The sequence below is a fragment of the Rhipicephalus microplus genome, chromosome 5 (assembly GCF_043290135.1).
Source record: "Rhipicephalus microplus isolate Deutch F79 chromosome 5, USDA_Rmic, whole genome shotgun sequence".
Taxonomy (NCBI): Eukaryota; Metazoa; Arthropoda; class Arachnida; order Ixodida; family Ixodidae; genus Rhipicephalus; species Rhipicephalus microplus.
In genome coordinates this window covers 103,388,431-103,412,442 of record NC_134704.1, presented here as the reverse complement: position 1 = coordinate 103,412,442, position 24,012 = coordinate 103,388,431, and the positions used below count along the sequence as shown (strand labels likewise).

Below are 24,012 nucleotides of genomic sequence, written 5' to 3'. Positions count from 1 at the left end.
CGAGTATAACGTAGCAACCTTTTCCTGTCAGATAGTGCTCAATGTACATGCCAGTGGCTGCTAATGTGTAATGAGAGACAGGAGGATTCAGCTTTTAATTTCTTACGGCTTGCGCTTCGTACTTACTTCCCACCTTTAACCACCCGAGTTCATTCATGGTATATACTAGTTCATTGTATTCATGGCCCTGCGGCTCAACGCTCGCTAAACCTTTCTAAAACTTAAAAGGTTACACCCAGCGAGTATAATGTAGCAACCCTTTCTTGTCCGATAGCGCTCAATGTACATGCCAATGGCTGCTAATGGGTATCGCAGCGTGCGCGTTGACTAAAAGCCAAATGCTCCTGTCTCTCATTCGCCATTAGCAGCCATTCGCATGTACATTGAGCACTATTTTTTATTGGTAAACATTGCACAGAAGAAATCTCTCACCAGCACCACCTTGGAGGTCAAATGTTATACCTATTTCGGGTATGTGCCACTAGTGGTTACGTACTACGAGAGACGCACGAAGATTCGCCGAATGGAACGCAGGAGGAAGGAACGCCTTGCGGCAGAGCGATGCGACGGCGCGGGGAGACCCGTTCCCCTAGAACGAGGCGACGATGACGGCATGCCTCCAGGGTACCGATCCTGCAGTGGCGGGGACTGTACTCTACCGTCCCTCCACTCCTGGCGGCTCGTTCACAGGATCGCCGCACCTGACACTCGCGGCGGCGCTCGCTAAGCGGCTCGGTGTGACGGCGGTGCGTGTTAATCACCGCCGGAACATCGTGGCTGCAGATGCGGCGACGCCAGCGTGCGTGTCCGAGCTCCTGTCCATCAAGGAGCTCAGCGGCGTTCCCGTCACTGCCAGGAAGCCTGCAGATTGTTACAGCAGCGTCGGCTTCCTCCATGGCGTCGACGGCGACCTCATGGATTCCGAGCTTGCCGCGGGACTCGTGTAGCCTGTTTCGGTGCTGGCATTAAGCAAGGAAGGGCAGACGGTGCGGTTGCGGTTCGCGAGCGGCCAACCACCTGATCGGGTCACCCTCTGTGGACTGCAACTGCGGGTGCAGCACGCCAGGCCACGTCCGCTGCAGTGCCGGCAATACGGGCGCTTCGGGAATGTGTCCGAGGCGTGCTCGCATGCCGGTGCCTGCATCCGATGCGGCCGCCAACACCCGGCCGCCGATTCCTGCCGTCCCTACTGCGTTAACTGCGGAGGGGGGCATCCAGCAGATACGCCGACCTGTGCTCGCTTGCAGGAGGAGCGGAAAGTGGTCACGCTGCTGGCCACGGCGCCGACGCCACTCTCGGGACGGGCTGTCAAGGCCGCAGTACGCGAGGAGAGCCGCGAGGTTCGCTCCTACGCTGCTGCGGTAAGCGCGAACCTTCCCGAGAGCCCCACGAAGGATCCTGGCTTGCAGCGCCCCAATTCAGCGCCGCGACAATTCTCCCTGCCACCGGTGAGCCCGTTCGAAACGAGCCCATCACCCACTACACCCGCGGAGCCTGCTGAGGACCCGCGGGACGCCCTCATCGCATCCCTGCTCGCTGCTCTGCGTGCGGTCGGAGATGCGCTACCTGCCGACCACCCGTTGCGTGCTGTATGCCTTACAGTGCTCGGCGGGCAGCCCGGATCCACACAACTCAAATAAGAGCCCTGCTGCTGGAGCAGAAATGCCCCTCACTTCGAGAAGTTCCAGCGGACTCTCGTACACTACTGGCTGCAGTGTTAGCTGTGACAGTTGCCCCCTTCCGCTGATTGAGAGCTCCTATCTTCTATCTTCTCTCTTTTTCCTCTCCTCTTCGCACCCGCCACAAGACGCTGCGCCGTGCTCCCTAACGGGCTGCAGAATTTAGGCGTCTCGCCTGTCCTCTAATCACTACCACCACCATTAATTACACTAGCGGACAACCGGCGTACGTGTAGCTGCCGTTATTAAAGACGATAGTCTTTCTTGGGGACCTTCGACGCAAAAATTTTCGTCTGTCTGTCTGTCTGTCTGTCTGTCTGTCTGTCTGTCTGTCTGTCTGTCTGTCGGTCTGTCTGTCTGTCTGTCTGTCGGTCTGTCTGTCGGTCTGTCTGTCTGTCTGTACATTTGTCTGTTTGCCCACTCTCATCGGGGACTTGAAACGGCCGACCCCATTCGCAGCGACCACCAATGTTGCTCAAGGTTGAGCGTTCATGCTTGTGCAGTTGTCAATAAAAAAGCAATTATTGCGAGTGTCTGCAGCACTATAACAACACGCATATATTCTGCATGTGTAGTTTTTACTAGGAAACGCATACATAAGTAATTTTAAGGACCGTAGCGCTTACCATGCAACGTTTGCACGGGACGGGGAGTGTCTCCAACGCTTTGCTAAGACGAGTTGTGATGGCACCTACCCATCGCCTCGCGTTCTACAGCTTATCACTTCTGAGACAGGCGCGCACGGCCACGTGCTTTGTTTTCCAAAAGAAACTGCCAGATGGCGGTCATGTCTCACGTGTGACGTGATTGATGCGCTCGTTCGCCTCCACTGCACGCTCGAGGCACTCTAACGCAGCGCCTCCGGAATGCCATTCACCGATTTTGTTGCGCAGAACATCAAATAAATGTTTTGTTTACTCTCTCCACACGCAAGACTATCGTCTTTAGACGACATTTGCAGATTACATGCAGATACGGGGCTCATTTTTTTCTTTTGGATGTCCTGGTTTGCTAGAACAGCTCCGATGGAGCGACCACCTCGAGTGAGAGTTAGAGTTGGAAGTTACGCTCCATCAGTTGAGCGCCACCAACTGACAAGTTTTTGAAAAACAGTGCTCAAACTTTTTGACTTGTTTTTGGAGTTGCTCATAAGTTTTTTGAGCGTTTTGCTTGTATTTGTTTTTGTCTGAGATGAGCCACTGTTTGAACTTATTGTCGCACTTCTAATTTAAGAGGCTTTGTTTTAGAGACCTTGATTTACGTTTTGAAATTGTAGGCTTCATTGAAGACTCTCGTAAAGTTACTTCTGTGTTCGAGGCTTCTCATGGTACACATACGTACTAAATATGACGGGATATTCTTAAAAGCTTCTTTTGCTTCCCAATGGGACGCATTAGTGCGGAACGGGCAGAAAATGAAACTGCACTCAAACGACCATCCAGATTTTTTATTCGTTTTCCTTTCTTTGGTTTCAAAACGCCTCAATAAGGGACTTTTCTATACCGCTTACAGTGTGTATGTTTCAATATGTGGCATCAGAGAATGCTTATGTTCCTTAGAATTGAAGTGTGCAGTCTTTTTTGTCATTTTCTTTTCGTGTGTGTCTGACCACGACCTAGAGCGCGAGATATGACTTTCGTCTTAGTGTGACAGTAGAGTGCGGTGCGTCCTGGATTCTGCGCGGTGTCGCCCACGTCGGTGAAATAGTGCGCGAAAAAGAAAACGCATCGGTGAACGACCGGAACACCGAAAGCTCTCGAAAAGTGCGTGTTTGTGATTTCCGGGAATATTACGCAGCAATATTCTTGAGGAGGGGGTATGCCACAAATGACTGCAAGTTTCGTTTCACTTACGCGCTTTACCGTCCAAGGAAGTGTGGACTGGCTGATAGAGTTATATACCTTAGTTATATTACATTTACTTTTCTGTTTCGTTTCTTTGTAGACTTTTCTTTGCATTTTTTTGTGCTTTGGTTTTTGTTTTTTTGTTTTCCCCCTTACTCATGTTTTGTTTTTGGTGCCATACAGTTTTTGTCACATGGTTACTGTCTCCTTTATATATTTTCGCGCTCTGCGCAATAAACTCAGTTGGAAGTTAGCGCTCGTGTCCTTCGTGTCTTTCTTGTCTCTGTGTCGTCGTTTTGTTCTCGCGCTTTAACTATCGTCCAAAGAAGGGCGCTTTTGTGTTAGGAAGATGACATCCGGTGACAGGCGACGCAGCAGTGGCGCCACTGCGTCTTCTCTACGCCTGTACTGAAAAGAGAATCATGTGTTCGAGGAAAAAGAAATGACCTTGAGAGGGGACGGGACATCCCGAAAGAGTTTCGACTGCACCGGAATCGGAGTTGACGTGCAATCAGCAACAAGTGCGGTCGTCGGTGTCTCGAGGCTCGCGTAGGCGACGAGCATGGAGTGACCAGTGCAATGTGTTGAGACGGCTGCATTACCGGGCACCGTCGTCGTCTACTAAGCTGCTGAGATCTTCAGCGGCCCCTTTAAACTCCCCTACGTGTACGAAGAGCTGGCCTGGTCAGTATGAAACTTTTTTGTGACATTTTTTTCAAAACTTTTGGACAGCGCTTTTAAGTGCTATGCACGGCGATCCTTCGTCTGGACATTTATGTTCTGCGCGGACGCTTTACCGTGCTAAGGAACGCTTTTATTGGCCGGCAATGCGACATTCAGTCGAGATGTATGTGGCCAGCTGCACGCAGTGTCAACGCCACAGACGCCCATCTACTGCTCCGGCTGGTTTTCTACGGCCCTTGCCACCTCCAAGCACACCTTTCCAACAAGTGGGCATTGACCTCGTGGGCCCTTTTCTAAAGTCGGCTAAGGGCAATCGCTGGATAATTGTATGCGTCGATTGCCTCACGCGTTACTGCGAGACGGCCACCATACCAACCACGACTGCCAGCGACGTTTCTGTGTTCCTGCTGCAGCACGTTATCCTCCGACATGGCCTACCTCACGTTATCATCAGTGATCGTGGACGACAATTTACGGCAGATATAGTAGAAGAGCTGCTTCGATTGAGCAAGTCCCGCCTTCGTCACTCGTCGCCATACCATCCACAAACAAATGGGCCCACGGAGCGGCCAACAGGTTGACGATTGCAGTGTCGTCGCCTTCCTTTTTTCTCCAGCTTGGGGCAGCCAGCATGTTCACCTATCTTCGTTTTCTTCCCAGGCATGCGCAACAGTAATATTCCCCGTCTTTCAATAATTGTAGTTGTGTGCGCTGCGACGCATGCAGAAATTAAGAAGCATGAGCCTGAGATTTTTCTCGTTAGTTTTATTGGTATCTCCTCTTGTTTTACCATGTTGCAACTTTATTCACATTCCGCGTATTTGCGTTTTCTATGTACCTGTTCTAGTGTTCTTTTGGAGAATTGTTAGTTTTTTTAGCTGTTCTTTTTCATCGCGTGAATTTTTGTTGTTTTCTCTTAAGTTTATTTTCGTAATATCTTTGTCGTTGCCCTTGTTTTGATCAAATATTTGCCTGCGTTTAAATCCGATGGCCGTGTCTGCCCTATGAGTACGTCGGTCAGGCTCATACCTCACCACACGTGCAACCCCGACGAGTCGACTGTCCTGCAAATAAATTTGAGATGTGCCACTTCGAGACCTTTCAGGCGTAGCAGGCCGAAGCGTAAAGTGAAATTCTGCGAGTCTGCCACACGTCGATGTTGAATCGGCGGGGCCTCACGCGAACAGCGTGACACTATCTCTTGTTTTTTTCTCTTTGCCGCGTCTTTGTTGTTCTATCTCGTGCTCTTGTATTTCTCTTTTTTGGCTTTCTACTTTTTTCTTTTTCTTGCACTGCTTTTTCTCTATTTCCGTCTCTTTTTTATATGATTTTCTTCTTTTCTTTCTCTTCCTTCGTGCTTGTTCTGTCGCCACTCCGAATGATCGCTTACCATGGCAGGTAAACCAGTGCAGCGGGAAACAGCGCACTGGGTGCTCTCTTATGTTCCGGAAGCGAAACAGAGGGTGATGAGGAAAACAATGAGAGTGTGTGCCGGTTGAGGAATAACACTACGGGTACTAGAAAGGCAGGGACCATATGATGACAGACACTTGACATCATCATGATATGAATTGCAGCTCCACTGTAAAAATATAGAGGCAAGCTGTCATGTTTTGTAAATTTGTTCTATACTCGGCCCCAGATACAAATACAATGAAGTCGTACTAGCAGCGAAACATTTGATTATGTTAGATTTTATAGAGTGAAGCATAGAATACTTGAATCAGAAAAAATAGAGCTTGTTCAACAAAGCCACAACAAAAGACGCGACACGCACTTTTTTTTTACATTAATTTACTCAGAAGCCCAAATTGAATCTGCGTATGACGTTTGTGTAGTAAACAAGCACCTTAGCTTTGTAGGTCATACACAGCGACAGTATTTTATCACAGCCATCTGGAAATGCTGCTTAGTAGTTTTCCTTGTTAGCTTTTTAGGTAGCTAGCTAGTAGTAAACAAAAAAGCGTGACTTCAAATGAAACCCTTTTTACATATATGCTTTTCTCAATCAAAAAGAACATGCTTTCCAATAATTCCTACTTTTACCCCGAACAATTTTTATGAAAACTTGTCGTGTTACCACAACAGGACGACAGGTAGCAGAGTAGTGTTTCGTGCACGCGTGATCTCAATGATGAGAGTGCGCAGGATGGTATTTCTGCTTTTCAAACACCTCGAAGGTTCTTATACTGGTGAACTCAGTCTTTGTCGACTCTCTTCAAATGCTCGCTAACTTAGCTATTCCTAGAGGCGCAGAGTATATGTTTGGAATAGTAGGAAACCTTGTTACATCAATAACGTGTGTCAAAATCACTTTGTTATATAGCAAAAACGTTGATTGAAATTGAAAGAATAAATTTATGTTTGTTTTATCGGGTATACCTGTAACTCTAGCTTTGATATGCCAAGGTTTGGCGGTATACCTTAAAGGTACATTCATGCAAAATGAATTCATGAAGCCATTCATTCATGCAAAATGAATGGCTTTAAAGACGCAAGGTTTGTGAAATATCGCCATGGAAAGTGATGAAAGCACTACAGTGGAATGTGATTTCCGGGGGCATGCAAATAATGAGAACTAGGCAATGACGGACGGCTGCATAAGAGCCTTAAGTTCCGCGCACGCAGGTTAAAACTTATATTAAAATCTAGAGAGTGACGTGAACTATGTGTAGCGGGAATAAATAGATGTGTTAGTGCTAACATAGTTGGGGTAGGGAGATATGGCCTTAGCGCGAATACCTTGTCAGTGCAGGCTACGAGCTTGTCTACGTGCTATGTTAGAAGCAACGCGCACTTAAGGAGCCGAAATTTGCATTTGCAGGTGAGCACATGCTTCATACGGTTTTTGGTGCAGTTGTACATGTTCTGTCCAACCCATGACGACGTGACTGTACCCTGCTGCTCCGCTTATGGTTTGAAGGAGGCTGCTTGAATGCTTATTCTTTTATTATTGCAACGGCTGATGAATTCTGAGAGCTCTGCGTGTGCGGCTAAAAAATAGCACACCTTCACGGTGAGTGCACCCGCTTTAACTCCAGAACAGTAGCCCCCTCAGGCACTTAGCGTCATCTATAGATAACCACCCTCTGACTGAAACCAATCTGCTTGTAGTACTGACCGACCCGGTTACCGCAGTATCAAACGAGAGCCCTTCTGAGGACGTTGCGACAGTTTCATTGAGAAAAAAAAACGATAATATATTTATGCTCACAGGCAACACTGACACGTTGTAATCTAATTGTACTATTAATTTTATATAGTGCCGTCTTGTTCTATCTCTTTTCGTTACCCGCATTTCTCTTTCAAAGTATAGAACATAGCAATCCGCAGATTTTGTTAACCTCCCTACTTTTTCTTTGTGTTGTCTTCGCTTTCTTTTTTGTTTATCTATTCTTTAAAGCTTCTCAAGATCATTTTACTGTACGTATCACACCAGTTGTACGTGGTATATAATTTTATTGAGTGGAGAAGCTAGCAATCGTCACCCTGCACATAACCTATAAAGTTTCGTCTTTGTCAAGCAGAGGTTCCGTAATATTTGAACGGCAAAAATCCGGCCCTGTAGAGTGCTGAACTGTTAGCCTCATAATTGTCCTCTTTAAGCAATACAAATGCATCATGGCCGTCACTGCCATTCTTGCTCAACTCTACTGAAACCAGTCGTCACAAAAGACGCTCGACTTCCTTTGCGTAAATTTACCTCTCTGGGATAATTAGCAGCGCAATCCTAAATATATCAGCGATGAATAGACACGAAAAATAAGGGCATTGAAGGGCAGAGTTAGCCCTCGAACAGTATTGGAGATCAGTAGGGACACTGTTCACTATGATTTAATGCCGATGGTTTAGACCCAAGTTCATCGCTTACATCCTGGGGATGTAGAACCTTCATTTATATTGTGTGGCCTAGTAAATATATTTGATTGATGTGTGGGGTTTAACGTCTCAAAACCATCATATGTATATGAGCGACGCGGTAGTGGAGGGCTCCGGAAGTTTCGACCACCTGGAGTTAATTAACGTGCACCTGAATCTGAGCACATGGGCCTACAGCATTTCCGCCTCTATTGAAAATGCAGCCACCGCAGCTTGGACTCGATCAAGTAACCTGCGGGTCAGCAGCCGAGTACGTTAGCAACTAGACCACCACGGCGGGGCCCTGTAGTTATAGGCTATAGCAAACCCATTTGCGTTCATTGTTTATTTGTTTTTTTGTGCCTCTACTTTTTTCTTTGTTTTTCTTTCCATTTTATTTCCCTTTCTTTCTCCCCTTAGTGCAGGGTAGCAAATGGCATGCTGTAGTCTTGTTTGATCTTCGTGCCTCTTCTTCATTTTTTTCTTTTTTTCTCTCCACATAACGGCATTGGTGAAGCCACAAGCAAGCCTATATGGCATGCTTAGGTTGAAAAGAGGGTGCCACCGCTGACCGAAAATTAGGGGTATGGCGAGTTATTTGCCCGAAATGGGAAACACGCATTCATGAAGGCTAGTTTTTGTGACGCAGCATTTCGGACGAAATACACAGCGTGGCTGAAGGGAGATGCTGACAAAATAATGTAGAGCCAAAGGGTAGAACGTGGGCTTGTCTAGGGGTGATGTGCAATTTGTCATGTAATATGATTCTGACGATATATATATATATATATATATATATATATATATATATATATATATATATATATATATATATATATATATATAATAAACGCTTCCAATTCAAAATTTTAAAGCATGCAAATAAGTATGCATGGTGACGAGGATAAAAAAAATTAATTATTGAGGATGCGCGAGATCCTTCCGAACAGCGGTGTTTTGCGTTTGTACATATGGCATGCTGAAAGAAAAAGAAACAGCGTAGTAGGCCTATCACAATCTGGAAGCGATGCAACAAAAGTAAGCCTCTTTCTCATTGTTCTTTTTGTTGCAGCGTATTTTTTTATCTAAAAACAGGGAACAATTACAAAAAGAGAAATACAGAGAAATAAACCAGAATTATATCATCTCGTTCGATTCCCTACAATTCAGAGAATTTGAAAGAAATGTGAATAGAAGAGCAGCTGCAAAAAACAAAGAAAAAAATTGCCCGCAGCTTCCCTCGGGGGAACACTGAGGAGGATGCGGAGCATATAATTGGTTAACGGGGTGTTAAAGTGCGACTTACTTGGGTCGATGGCTAAATTGGTTAACGTGGTTGTGAAATGGGGTGTTAAATTGCGACTTACTTGGGTCGATGGCTAAATTGGTTAACGTGGTTGTAGGAGGGGGTGTTAAATGAGTGAACACGTACACACGTATGCGAAAGGGCGGCGCTGGTCGAAGGGACGTCGATCATTGTGTTTGTGGATTCGTTGGAATTCATTTCACCGCGACCTTGGACGTCGACGCGCCTTACAAACCAACCGACGAGCGGCAACTGAGCGAGCGAGCGCCGACCTTGAGTATATATACAGCTCGACGGCGCATGCACTGTCAGCTGTTGAATGTTCTCGAAGCGCGACGCCACATGCGCGTCCACTGGAGAATCAGGAGAATTGTAGATGTCGAACGCGGTGTGTAGAGGAGGAAGGGTGCACAGATGGTGGAGGAGTGAAGCGCGCGCGGTGTGTAGAGGAGGAAGGGATGCACAGATGGTGGAAGAGTGGGCGACGGCGCGTCGGCGCATGCGCGCGCGTCAGCTGTCGAATGTTCGAGAAGCGGTGCGGACGGCGCGGACGGCGCGGACGGCGCACTACAAGGCGCGAGTATAAGATGCTCCGCATCTAAAATTTACCTTGAATTTTGCAACACTGTATTGTTGCAACCACGCATTTTCTTTCGTATGCTTAAGTTTCTCAACACTACAACAAAAACCAGGCAGAAAGTGTGAGGGTGATCAGATCATTGAAGTTATCCGTAGCATTCTATTCACAAGTTCGATCAGAAGTGCCATTGGGTATTTCTGATGGTTCCTGGCCAAGTGTTCGCAAAATGAAGCTGCTAGTTGGTCTTCTCGACAAAACACCTTGTAGTACTTACTATGCTGCCTACTGCTTTGTCTCATTTGTGGTGTATCTCTGCACAATTTGAACGTAGAAGCGTGGTGGTTAGGGCTAGTTGGTGTGACATGACGATTGTTATAGCGCGAGAACAGAACGACGACGTCTTCTCTTGTCCCTTTGTGGTCGTTTTATTCTTGCGCTATAATCATCTACAATTTGAACACCGCACTATATAAGCTGTTTTCCTGTGGAATACTACCAATGTCACAGTTCATACACCTATGCGAACGTTTTTTTTTTCACGTGAGAAGAAGGGCGCTAGCGAACAACGAAGTACCTTTACTGGATCTTCCTAAGGAGCCTGCAAACGATAGCAGTAGCATAGTGACGATGTGCAAGTACTTTGCGAAACATTGCTATTGTAAAGTACGAAGCTTTCTTTAAAAGTCACTCCTGCTGTATCTGTCCTTGTCGATCTCTTCGTTTGCGCGTTTAAGAAACCCTGTCGAGAATAACCAACACAACCTTATGAAAGTGTTGTTTTTACTATTATTACTTTCTTAGAAAAAATTATTTTATGGCTACTGCAAAGTTGTAGGGTATGTTAAGTTTAGCTTAGATGAAATACTGAAAACTAGATGGCGTTCACAAGCAGCCTAAAATACTTCAATACATATAAAGAAAATTGTACTGATTGAAGTTAAAACAAACAGGCAGAACAACAAGCCGATAATTTTTAGGCTGGTATTATTTATTGTTTTGCTGTTCGTCATCTCCAGTGTCAGAAATTCATGCTATTTTTCAAGTCCGCTTTCATGTTACGTGTAGTGCAAGCAAAAGTAAACATGCCCAAATGTAAAAAAAAAGCTCCTCTTGATATGACTTACCGTTTTCTCTGTACCAAAACAAAGCGCAGCTTTCATTAAAGTAGTAGTGCATGAAATACTTCTTCAAATTATGTCCTTCTAAAAGCCATAATCAGGGATACGAAAATCAGAAAAGCAAACATAAAGCAAAGGTTGAGCATACACACACTCACACAGACTTAGAGAGAGAATAAGGAGGAAAATAAACCTTTTTATCTAGTTAGGATTTCTGCATCGTCTTCTGAGTGGTCTCCCTCTACCAGGAAACTATAGGATTCCACAATACCGGGTTTTTTAACTACCAAAACCAAAATATAATAAAAGACGTCGTACTGGAGGGCTCGGGGAATTTAGACACCTGGAGTTATTTAACGTGCACCTCAATATAACTACACAGGCCTTATAATTTCGCCCCTATCTAAAATGCAGCCGGCACTGCCGGGATGGGGTCCTGCGGCTCTTAAGTTAAGTCCTTCAAAAACACAAGTCATTTTATACACGCCTAAAAGAAAAACCTTGATAAATAAGATGAGCTTATTTCTGGGCTCTCAGCAGTTAGACATGGTTGATTCTGTTAGTATTCTTTGTGTATATTTTTCACGACACCTTACGTAGAATGTACAAGTTGATATTCTATACTCTAAGATGTCATCGGTCATTGGTGTTCTTGCACGTATGCGATCTCTTCTTCCCCCTAAGGTGAAAATTATGATATACAATGCACTGGTATTATCTTTGTTACAGTACTGTACCTTAGTGTGGTGCACAACCGGTGTGACGAATTTGCGCAAGTTGCACTTACTACAGAAAAGGGCCGTACGACATATTGCGGCTGAACACTATCTGTCCTCTACAAAACTTTTTTATAAAATATGATATTCTTCCAGTTTTTTTTGTACAATTACAGGCTGATGTTATGCTATAAAGAGTTTGTCAAACATGGTACTAATACCACAATAAATCTTGCTAAACTTAGCGTAAACACAAGTGTTCGACTCACCAGGCACAAAGAAGTTTGGACTGTACCCACCCTAAGAACTTTTTATGACAAAGAATCGTTGTCCTACAGCCTACCTTCTTTGTTAAACTTTTTAAACCGTGAAGATTTTGATCCTTCCTCTAAACAAAACTGTCCGATTAAACACTTTGTCCAACTGATACATTACCCTCAATGATACATCTCTCAGAAAATATGCCCATTCTTTCTTTTTTATTATTGCTTTTCATGTTCATGCCACTTCATGACCATACATTTGAACTTCTCTCTTTTTATCTTAGCACTGCTTTGACAAACTTTTTGTATTGTTTTTTTGTGATGTTATACCTATATGTTTATTTCATATTTGTTCTGCATGATTGACTGCCATTCCTGCTGCTTTGTCAACTTGTGAACGGGGTCAGGACCTCGTCAAGCTCTTGAGCTTTTAGTGCTGTACTCCACCTTATCTAAAGGAAATAAAATGATTGATTGCTTGATTGATTGATTGATTGATTGAATCGAGTGCCATAACCACAGGACCACCGCGGTGGGCCGGCAAGCCACAGGCCTTGGTGCCCTTATTGGTCAATGCGTTAACACAAATTTTTTTCCCATACTGTGAGGCCTTTCTTAGCGAACTCCAACGACATTGAGCGTATCAATCAATCAATCAATCAATCAATCAATCAATCAATCAATCAATCAATCAATCAATCAATCAATCAATCTATCTATCCATCTATCTATCTATCTATCTATCTATCTATCTATCTATCTATCTATCTGTCTGTCTGTCTGTCTGTCTGTCTGTCTGTCTGTCTGTCTGTCTGTCCGCCCGCTTATGTTTGTTTGCTCTCGCGGTCACACCCTTAACTTGGCATGAACCAAAATTAGAATGGCATGATAAGATGATTTGGTAATTATGACGCACAGGTCAAGACAAGAATAATGTCACAATCCCATGGCGTACGTCGTCAAACACTCCCCGTCAGACAGTGACAAATACCCACGGGTGGCTATGTGCAGCTGGTAGGCGGGTATGTGCCGCAGGTGATTGACATTTAGTATGTACCCAGGAACGACGAGAACACAGAGGGGCAATTTTGACGCATGAGTGTTAAAAAATACCCGCCATCGGTAGCATCGACCCGACGAATGCAATAAATAAATGTCGAGATCACAGCTGGAATTAAACCCAAGCATTCTGCGTGGCAATGAAGCATTTTACCACAAAGCTAGACCAAGTGTTGAAACTACTTTTCAAACAGACGCCAATCTTCGTGAAACGTCAATAGTGGTTGCAGTGAAGCCTTCCCAATTTTACAAATATTACATATGTACTCCTTTGATGCAGCCGTCAGTATTGATGAATAAAGTATTGGTGAAAAGTCTTGGCCATAAGATGCGCTCATTAGCCTTCCCCAGTCCCTTTGCATGAAGAGGAAGCCGAGAGGGCTGTGGCGTCGGAGGCAGCGGTGTAGGCGTTTCATGCAGTGGCGACCAGCGAGAGAGAGATGGAGACACCTAAGCAAGACACGGAGTTTGGGCATGCGCACTCCAATGCAGCGGCGTTCGACTTGGACGCAAACCCAACACAAGACTGAACCACAGTGACCAGCCCTGACGCTACTTTGGACATATGCTCGCTGACCAATTTCTGTGGTAGCACAGCCAAAGCTAGTGGGTGGAGCTTCTGCACATGTGTTACTACGCCAAGTAAACCGTTATCGTGCGATTTTGGTTTCGGTTTTTCAACTCAACTTCAACTTCAACGAGTACATCCAACATTTACATTTTAGCACCACCATGCAACATGTCGTAAATTTTTTTAGAAGAAATGAATCAAATGTGCATATTTAAGGAAAAGAACACGGAGCTTTTGAGAGCGTTGAGATTTATTTTAGAAAAAAAAACGTAAGGCCAAGAAGTTACCGGAGGATTGGAACAACGCAAGGCAACAAAACCATATCCTAAATTTCAGTGCATACTTGGTCGGCGTCATTGTTTTCCTTCTTTTAGAGAGAGAGAGAAGTAAACGTTTATTTTGAAACAGTGCCCTGAGCAATGCCCGGGGTCACCCTGAGGGGGGAGGGCTCCTTAGTCCAGGAACCCTCTGGCTTCTACTGCCCTCTTGGCCCTGGCGACGAGTTGTTGTTGATTTTCGAGGTCGTCGAGGGCGAGCTTCGCCTCCCACGTTTCGGTTAGGTCTTCGTTCGAACCTTCTTTAGAGACGCAAGAATATTCTCGAGATGCTCACGTTATTTTTTAGGGGATGTGAAGGCAACGATAGAAAGCAGAAATCCTGGCACGAATCAGTCATGACTGGGAACCTGACCTTCATAAGTCCACTTGAGTGAAACGCAATCTTTTTACTCGACCAAGAACGATCTTTTTGCATGGTCAACAGGGTAATACACATGAGCGCGTCTGTTACCCAGGCAAAGCGTAAGGTGCCAACCACTGGCACGCGTATGCACGCGCCTACGCGTCAAAAGCGTCTAGTTGCGCCTGTGGAGGAAAAGGGCGTTTAACCATTGGCGTGCGTCAACCGCGTTGACGTCCACGCGTCCAAGGCCGATGCGAAATGTTGCTTGACTTTTTGGCTTAGAACTGTCCAAGTTCAGCACAGAACGGCACATTCCTAACTGAAGTGGGTTTATATGCTTTAAAGGATATGAGAACACGTTAAAAATTGATAGTGCTTTACCCACCACAGTTTAGACTATTTTAGAAGTAATTGACATTATAGTGCCCAAAGTAACTATAGTGGTATTCACCAGGAATCAATATCGGTGCGCGTGCCGCTCCCGCGAATGAACATTCGCGTCTAGCATACTGTACGTCTATCACAGGCGTGTGCAGAGTTCTTCTTAAGGAGGAGGGAGAGGCAAAAGTTTGTCGCAGTGCCCCCCTCCATGTAGGGGCTGACTTAGCGCCCCTCACAATTATGTTAATATATGAAGGTGACATTAAGCTCCCCCCCTCCTCCTCTCTTTAGGGAATGAGGCAGCGGCTGCCCTCCTGATCAGGTTTACAAACCACCGGGTTTCTATACCTGCACTACAAAATTTATTAACAATATCTCGAATATGCTGGTACCTTTAGTATATTTACACATCAGATTTTATAGCATTCAACCTATAATCACGCCTGAAACTTCATGATCTGACAGATTTAAGTCAGTCATAAGACTACAATTGAGGCCAGAGTAGCAGGCGTTCGGCTGATATGTGTGTGTGTTCGAAATATCCTTTAATTCGACAAAGCACTCCTGTTTCTTATTGATACAACATATATTAGTCATAAGATAGGAACCAAATACTGCGTAGAATGCCTTCGGGCATTTTCCATAGTGGAAATGTGCTCTAATGTAACTAACTGTGCCTGACACTTCATGATGTGACAGATATCGGTCATTATATAACTGAAACTGTGATGCAAGACTTCTGGACGTTGCTTTTAGTCAAAGTATTCTCTAAAACGATAGACAACACGCAACTGTTCATGAAGTCACAGATATTGGTCATAATATTAGAACTGAAACCTTAATGCAAGACTTCTAACGTTGTCTTTAGCCAAAGTATTCTCTAAATTGACAAACGACACTCAACTGTTCGGGAAGTCACATATATCGGTCATAATATTAGAGCTGAAACCTTAATGCAAGACTTCTAGACGTTGTCTTTAGTCAAAGTATATTCTAAAACGACAGACGACACCCTACTGTTCAAGAAGTCATATATATCGGTCATAATATTGGTACTGAACCCTGTATGGAAGACTTCTAGACGTTGTCTTTAGTCAAAGTATATACTAAAACGACAAATGACACCCAACTGTTTATGAAGTCACAGGTATCGTTCTTAATATTAGAACTGAAACCTTAATGCAAGAAAGTATTCTCTAAAACGACAAACGAAACCCAACTGTTCATGTCACAGATATCGGTCATAATATTAGAACTGAAACTTTAATCCAAAACTTCTGAACGTTGTCTATAGTCAAAGTATTCTCTAAAATGACAGACGACACCCAACTGTTCTTGAAGTCACAGATATCGGTCATATTGTTACGGGAAGGAGACTGACTCAGAAAGGTAGTCACCGATGTATTTACAGCTGGTTAGGCGAGCAGCGCCAGCCACATAGATTAGCTCGTGCCAGTCTATCTGCTTTGTCTTCTTCAGCTCCATGCACTGGCACGTAGCATGACCCCCGGCGGCGGAGGCACCGTCCCGGTGCTTTAAAGGTCGTTATTTGACGCATCATTGTAGAGCTTGATCCGCGAGACGTGTACCATATCATTGGGCCGCATAGTAGATGATAGAGAGATGGGGCTGAGCTCGTAAGTGACAGGTGTTACTTGAAGCAATATACGGTATGGCCCCGTGTAATGAGACAGAAGTTTTTCGGATAGGCCCAGCCGACGATGAGGGGACCAGAGTAAAACGAAGGTACCGGGAGTGCAATGTACGTCTCTATGTTCCGCATCGTACCGACGGCATTGTTTGGTTTGCGACGCCATCAGCCGAGCGCGAGCGAGCTGACCGGCATGATCGGCTCGCGCAATCGCGTCGCGGGCATACTCGCTGGTGGACGAGGTGTGAGATGAGATGACTGTGTCCAGTGATAAAGTCGGCTCTCTTCCGTACAATAAGTAGAACGGCGAAAAGCCCACTGTGTCGTGACGGGATGAATTATACACGAAAGTTGCGTAGGGTAAGGCAAGGTCCCAGTCTCGGTGCTCGGGCGACACGTACATAGCGAGCATATTTGTCAAAGTGTGGTTAAATCGTTCCGTGAGGCCGTTTGTTTGAGGGTGGTAAGCAGTTGTCAGTGTGTGTTGCGTGGAACAAGAACGCAGGATGTCGGCGATGACTTGGGATAGAAATGTACGGCCATGGTCGGTGAGAAGCTGTCCCGGAGCACCGTGAATCAATATAACGTCCCGTAACAAGAAGTCAGCGACGTTGGTAGCACAGCTGGTCGGTAGAGCTCGCGTAATTGCGTAGCGTGTAGCGTAGTCTGTAATAACGGCAATCCATTTGTTTCCCAATGTTAATGTGGGAAAAGGACCAAGTAGGTCTAACCCAACACGGTAAAATGGTTCCGCGTGTATGTCGATTGGTCAAAGATGGCCAGCGGGTAGCAGCGACAGTGTTTTACGACGTTGGCATAGGTCACATGTGCCAACGTATCGGCGTACCGAACGAGCAAGGCCTGGCCGTAAAAACGGCGCCGGACGCTCTCGTACGTGCGGGATATTCCAAAATGTCCAGCCGTGAGAGCGTAGTGAAGTTCGGTGTGAACACAGCGACGCAAATGCTTAGGCACAACAATGAGAAGGTAGGGCCTGTCTAGTCGGTAATTGCGATGGTATAGCACGCCCTTTTGAATGACAAAGTAGTGCACGGAAGCATCATTTGTGGAGGATTCCATATGGCTGATGATGTCAAGCAGCTCTGGATCACGCTTCTGTTCTTCCCCAATGTTAAGGAAGTCGGACACTGAAAAGATAGAGTTCTCCGTGGGCTCGTCAGTGTCCTCAGGATCATCGACAGGATACCGGGAGAGGCAATCGGCATCGCGGTGTAGGTGGCCAGATTTGTAGACCACCGAATAGGAAAACTCTTACAGACGCAAAGCTCAGCGACCAAGGCGGCCTGATGGATCTTTCAGAGAGTTGAGCCAGCAGAGTGCGTGGTGGTCGGTAACTACCAAAAATGGGCGTCCGTATAGATAAGGTCGAAATTTCGCCACCGCCCATACAAGAGCCAAGCACTCACGCTCTGTTATCGAATAGTCAGGTTCAGGAGCGGATAGCAGGCGGCTGGCATATGCAATAACGCAATCATGGCCATGTTGTTTTTCAGCCAGCACTGCACCAATGCCATGCCCACTTGCATCTGTATGGATTTTCGTAGGGGCAGCAGGGTTGTAGTGTGCCAGAAATGGAGGGTTAGTGAGAAGAGCGACGACAGTCGAGAACGCAGAAGCCTCTTCGGAGCCCCATGAAAACGGGACTTCTTTCTTGAGGAACTGCGTGAGCGGCCTCGCTGTGTGCGCAAAATTTTTCACGAAGCGTCGGAAGTAGGAGCATAGTCCGATAAAGCTGCGTACATTCTTCACAGACTGTGGTACAAGAAAGTTTTTTACGGCGCTGATTTTTGCCGGGTCTGGTTGTACACCGTTGGCGTCTACTAAATAGCCAAGCACTGTGATTTGATGGCGTCTAAAGTGACATTTAAACAAGTTGAGTGGCAGGCCAGCACGACAGAAGATTCCCAGGATGGCTGAGAGGCGCTCTGTGTGAGTTTCAAATGTTGGTGAAAAGACGATGACGTCGTCCAAGTAGCACTAACAGCTGGACCATTTGAATCATCTGAGCAGGGAGTCCATCATTCGATCGAAGGTGGCTGGAGCGTTACAAAGGCCGAATGGCATGACCTTGAACTGATATAGGCCATTGGGGGTGATGAATGCCGTCTTTTCACGGTCCATTTCATCTACCTCTATCTGCCAGTAGCCGGAACGAAGGTCTTTGGAGGGAAAATAGTGGGACCCATAGAGGCAATCAAGCGCATCATCTATTCGTGGCAGAGGGTAGACGTCTTTTTTGGTAAGTTTGTTTAGGTGTCAATAATCCACACAGAAACGCCATGCACCATCTTTCTTGCGGACTAGCACTACAGGAGAAGCCCAAGGACTGCAGGATGGCTCAATAATGTCTTTGGCGAGCATTTTGTCGACCTCACTTTGGATGATGTGACGCTCAGCCGCCGACACCCGATGTAGACGCCTATGAATAGGATGCTCATTACTAATGTTTATGCGGTGGCTCATACCAGTAGCTTTCCCCAACGGACGGCCGCTGATGTCGAAAACGTCCACGTCGGACAGCAGAACCCAGTGGAGCTCATCAGTCTGCTGCGGCGTTAAGTTGGAAGCGATCATCGAAGTAATAGCGCTGTCGGAGCAAGTGGCAGATTGATGTTGAGCCTGGGGGTCAGAAGGAGTGGCCATCGCGAAAACATCTACCGCATTGCCTTCTAAGCTGCAGAGCAACGCCAAAGAGATCCCTTGTGGCAAAACTTGAGGTGTCAAGCTAAAGTTGACAACTGGGAGGCACGTAGAATTTCCTGCGTCGGACAGAATGGTGTGCGGTAATGTAGTGCCACGGCTTATGAGAACATCGGTGATAGGGGTCAGAACATAGTCACCGTCGGGAACTGGTGGTATTGAGACGAGCTCTATGTAGGTCAGTGTCTGTGGAGAGAGGTGCGCGTGTGCCGTTGTGCAGAGGCGACTCGGCCGTTGTCTAAGAGGTTCTGTTGCGGGCAAGTGTAGACGGAGCGTACTGGTCGAACAGTCTATGAGGGCAGAATGCGTGGACAGGAAGTCGAAGCCTAAGATTACGTCGTGGGGGCATTTATCAAGGACGGTGAAGAGAACAACTGTATGTCCATTCGCAATACTCACACGAGCAGAGCACAATCCAACGACAGATGCTATTCTACCATCCGTAACACGGACCAACTGAGTGGTCGCAGGTGTGAGAACCTTCTCTAGCTTGCGGCGATAATCACTCGTCATCACGGAAAGTTGGGCGCTGGTGTCGACAAGAGCAGTGACATGTACGCCGTCCACTTGTACGTCTATGAGGTTCCGTTTTGTCGGTATCGTCAAAAGAGGATTTTCGGTCAGTCCGAGCGATGCAGCGCCACCTCCGGTGGCTGCAACGCTCTGTTTTCCGTCGGGGAACCTCGTGGGAAGGCGGGGGAAGATGGTCAGCGGGGCTGTGCAGAACGACACTGGCGACAATGGGCGGATGGAGAGCGGCAGTTGCGGTGTTCAGAAGCAGGTTCCTGGGCAAAATGGTCGCGGCTGGTCTTATGGCGATAGGCAGGACATGCACAGAAGGGACGATAGGACGGTTGTGCAGGAGGACCCCAGCACAATGGCGAGAAATGTGCCTGATTCTTTGACACGAGAAGCATATCGGCTTGTAATCGTGTGTTCGCCATGCGGATGACTTATGGAACGTTGAGGGAGAGCCAGTCGGGAAGAAACGTGCAGGCGTGTATCGGGGATGGTAGTCGGTGCGGGGAGGTGGGGAGATAGAGTGAATTCCCAAGCTGGCGATTTTCTGCCTGACGACTGCTTGAATGAGAGGCAACGTAATTGGCGGAGAGGGGTCAGGGGACGTTCGTCCCACCTTATCTGGAGCAGCTGATTCAAGCTCCCGGCTGACGATTCGCGTCTGGTTGTCACAGGTGTCTGGTGCATGATATGTGTCGAGATACGAGGACGTCGCAGTGGTGTTCGGGTGGCGCTTGAACTGAAGGGGAATGCGTCTGCTTTTAGCTTGTTGGAACCGGCGGCATTCTTGAATGATCGCATCAACAGATGACACATTGTTGAATACCAACAAGTTGAACGCATCGTCGGCGATACCCTTTAGGATATGCACAACTTTTTCAGGTTCAGACATATTTTCGTCAGCTTGGCGGCATAGTGAAAGGACAGCCTGAATATAACCGGTGTAGCGCTCAGTGGAAGATTGCGCGTGAGTCGACAACTCATTTTTCGCAGCTTCACGACGACCAGAGATGTTGCCAAAAAGCTCACGGACCTTGGCCTTGAAGCTGTCCCAGCTTGTTATGTCATGCTCGTGGTTATCAAACCATACACGAGGGGTTCCGTCGAGATAAAAGATGACGTTTGCGAGCATAGGAGTGGGATCTCACCTGTAAGTGGCACTGACGCTTCATAGAGGTGTAGCCACTGGTCGACGTCGGAACCCTCGCTGCCCGAGAACACGCCGGTGTCATTGAGCGCGGGAAGCGTCACGAAAGTTGTTGCGGGCGCTGGGTTGACAGGTCGGGCAGAAGGGGGAGCGACCGGAGAGAATGTAGCCGAGTCTTGAGTGGTCATGTTGTAAGCCGCGAGGGAGCGTCCGCTTCAGAGTTCCGTGGCGAGGACGGGGATCACACAACTACACCAAATATGCTACGGGAAGGAGACTGACTCAGACGGGTAGTCACTGATGTATTTACAGCCGGTTAGTCGAGCAGCGCCAGCCACACAGATTAGCTCTTGCCAGTCTATCTGCTTTGTCTTCTTCAGCTCCATGCACTGTCACACAGCAATATTATTAGAACTGAAGCCTTAATTCAAGACTTCTGGAGATTGTCTTTAGTTAAAGTATTCTCTAAAACGACAAACGACCCACAACTGTTTATAAAGTCACAGATACCGGTCATAATATTGGAAGTGAATCCTGCATGGAAGACTTCTAGACGTTGTCTTTAGTCAAAGTATTCTCTAAAACGACAAATGACAACCAACTGTTCATGAAGTCACAGATATCGGTCATAATATTGGAACTGAACCCTGAATAGAAGGATTTTGAACGTTGTCTGGAGCTGAAATGTCCTCCAATGCAACAACCCAAACCCTATTCTTAAGGATGTGACGGATTTAGGTCATGAGGCGGTAATTGTGCCCAGTGCGGAGGGCTTTTGAATGATAAGCGTAATGAAAATATCCTCTAATGCAAGAACCCGCATCTGGCTCTTAATGATACAACCGATACTGGTCATAAGAATGAAACCAAGCACTACGTAGAATGCCTCTGGGCATTTTTTCGGTCAAAATATGCTCTAATGCAACTAACTGTACTTGAAACTTTCATGATAAGACAGATATTGGTCATAGAACTGCAACTGAATTCTGTATGGAAAACTTCTGGACGTTGTCTGTATTTAAAGTATTTCCTAAAACGACAAACCGTGCCTAACTCTTTATGAAGTCACAGATATCGGTCATATTACTGGAACTGAACCCTTCATGGAAGGCAGCCAAAATGTTCTCCAATGCGATAAAACACACCCTAAACATCATAACGCAACAGATATTAGTGATCAGATTGGAACCGAGCACAGCGTAGAACACTTTCGGGTGGTATATTTATTTATCTTCAAATACGGCAGCCCTATGTGAGGCTACTGCAAAAGTGGCGTACATATATACAAAATGAAAGGATTTAAACAGTAATGTCACAATAAGTGCGCCAAGGTAAACAATTATCACTACCCGTGAATGCACCCTGGTAAGAAATCAGAGAAATAGAACATTATTATAATACAAGTGCCTCCATAAAGTCAGACATACTGGTATTAGGAATCAAACCAACTAGATCAATCCAATGTTTGATAACTTTGTTTGAACGTGTTAGAGAGCACTACAAATACTTCTAAGCTGAATCGTGATTGCAGATCAGTGCTGTGTTGAAGGGTTCGGCACTTTGCCGGTAGTTTAAATGTCCTTTACCATCTACAAAATCCATCCGACACTTCTTGATGAGACAGACATTGGTTGGGAGATTACAGCCAAGAACTGTGGCTTTGACAAGTCAATTGTCGAAATACCCTATAATCCAATAAAGCATGCCCAAAATTTTTGATGGGACAGATACCGATCAAAGGATTGCACCAGAGCACCGTACAGAAGTTTTGGCAAGTTTTCCGGCAGAGCGGCACTGATTATGCTTAAGTGCATGCATATACATAATCCAAGTTGATGCATATTTCAAAAAACTGAACAGAAATCAAGGACTCCTTGGAAACACATACAAATATTCAATGTTCGAAACCATCGAATAATATCTTCAGCTCATTACAGTCTGGAGGAACAGATAAATACATGCACAGTTCTGAAAGGTCTCATAAGTCACATGAGGTACTTTTTACATTACTTCTATGCAAAGTGCAGTACCATACTAGTGCACCTTAATTCATTCTGTGCATACATGTGGTGATCTTCTCTTCCAACTATCGCGTCATCGTGCAGTTGATTTCAAATCAGGTGCTTCTCACAAGGTTTTCAGTTATCTGTTCAGCTGTAAACAAAACGCGCGTTATGTTATAGTAAACTGTAAAACGACGGAGAAGCGCCATTGTACGCCTATAGCTATGAGTATCAGAATGAACTATAAATTAAGAATGTGTGTGTTAGAATGCCTTCAAACAACGTATGTGCTACTGAGCGTGGCAGAGAAGCAGAAGAAGCGAGAAGTCAAATAGCAGGCAATGCCAGCAGCACTTAATCATGAACCTTTCTTTTTCGATCACCACAGCAACGCACGCTCGAATTTCTGTCTTGTACGTGAATGGAAATGAGACCACTGAAAGCTGAATGTTTCAGCGTTGGTGGTACTCGACACGAAGCAACCTCACACTGCTACCGACCAGCGCACGCTTGTTATTAGCTTGATAACACACGAAAATGAATTTCACCGAAGCCAACGAATGTTTCAGCGTCGTACAATCCACGAATACACTTCTATGAGAACGTACGTTTTCACATCACGGAAATGTGTTGGCTAGCGAGGTTCGCTTTCAGCGATGATGAATACCGATGTTGAAAACAAACACAGTGCCGATAAAAACTCCTCCGCATGAACTACGCGATATTTCGGGCGTCGTATATGGTGTCCATGTTGCGACGGAAACTACCGTAGTTTTTTCAGCCGATGTTTCTCGCATGTGCTGGTTCATATGAACTAGATGGTAGAGGCCTGCGCCGAATGCAGATGACACCGATCTGAATTGCCTCGGTGGTAGGCGAGGGCTTGCGCTCAAACCTTCGAACCTCCGAAGTCTGTTTACACTCGTTTTTAGCACAGAAAGTCACAGATCAAAGCACAAGAACACCGACATGCTCCTTTCGCTCGGCCGACGATCGCACAAGGGACCGGCGCTAACATAGCCGGCCGGCATTCGCTGGATTTGTCGGCGTCACTCGAACTCGGCACGAAACCACGTCACGCTGGTAACACTCACAGTCGTTCGTCGTATCGTTGTCGTTTTAGATTACGAAGTGGTCATTCAGGAACGTTTGGAGGAGTTTCCGTGCTTGCTTCCAGCACTCGGCTGTGCCTTCGAAGCGGCGGCCATTAGGCATAACGTTCCGAGGCATC

The 24,012-nt window shown here is 46.2% G+C and overlaps 1 protein-coding gene across 1 annotated transcript in view; it reads right to left on the bottom strand.

The window, feature by feature from the left end:
* Nucleotides 1-24,012, bottom strand: part of LOC142817339 (uncharacterized) — a 103,886-nt gene that overhangs the window by 4,978 nt on the left and 74,896 nt on the right. The window contains exon 4 of the mRNA XM_075894374.1: nucleotides 11,076-11,153. Coding sequence (XP_075750489.1) covers nucleotides 11,076-11,153 — 78 coding nt within the window. The remainder of the gene's footprint in view (nucleotides 1-11,075; nucleotides 11,154-24,012) is intronic.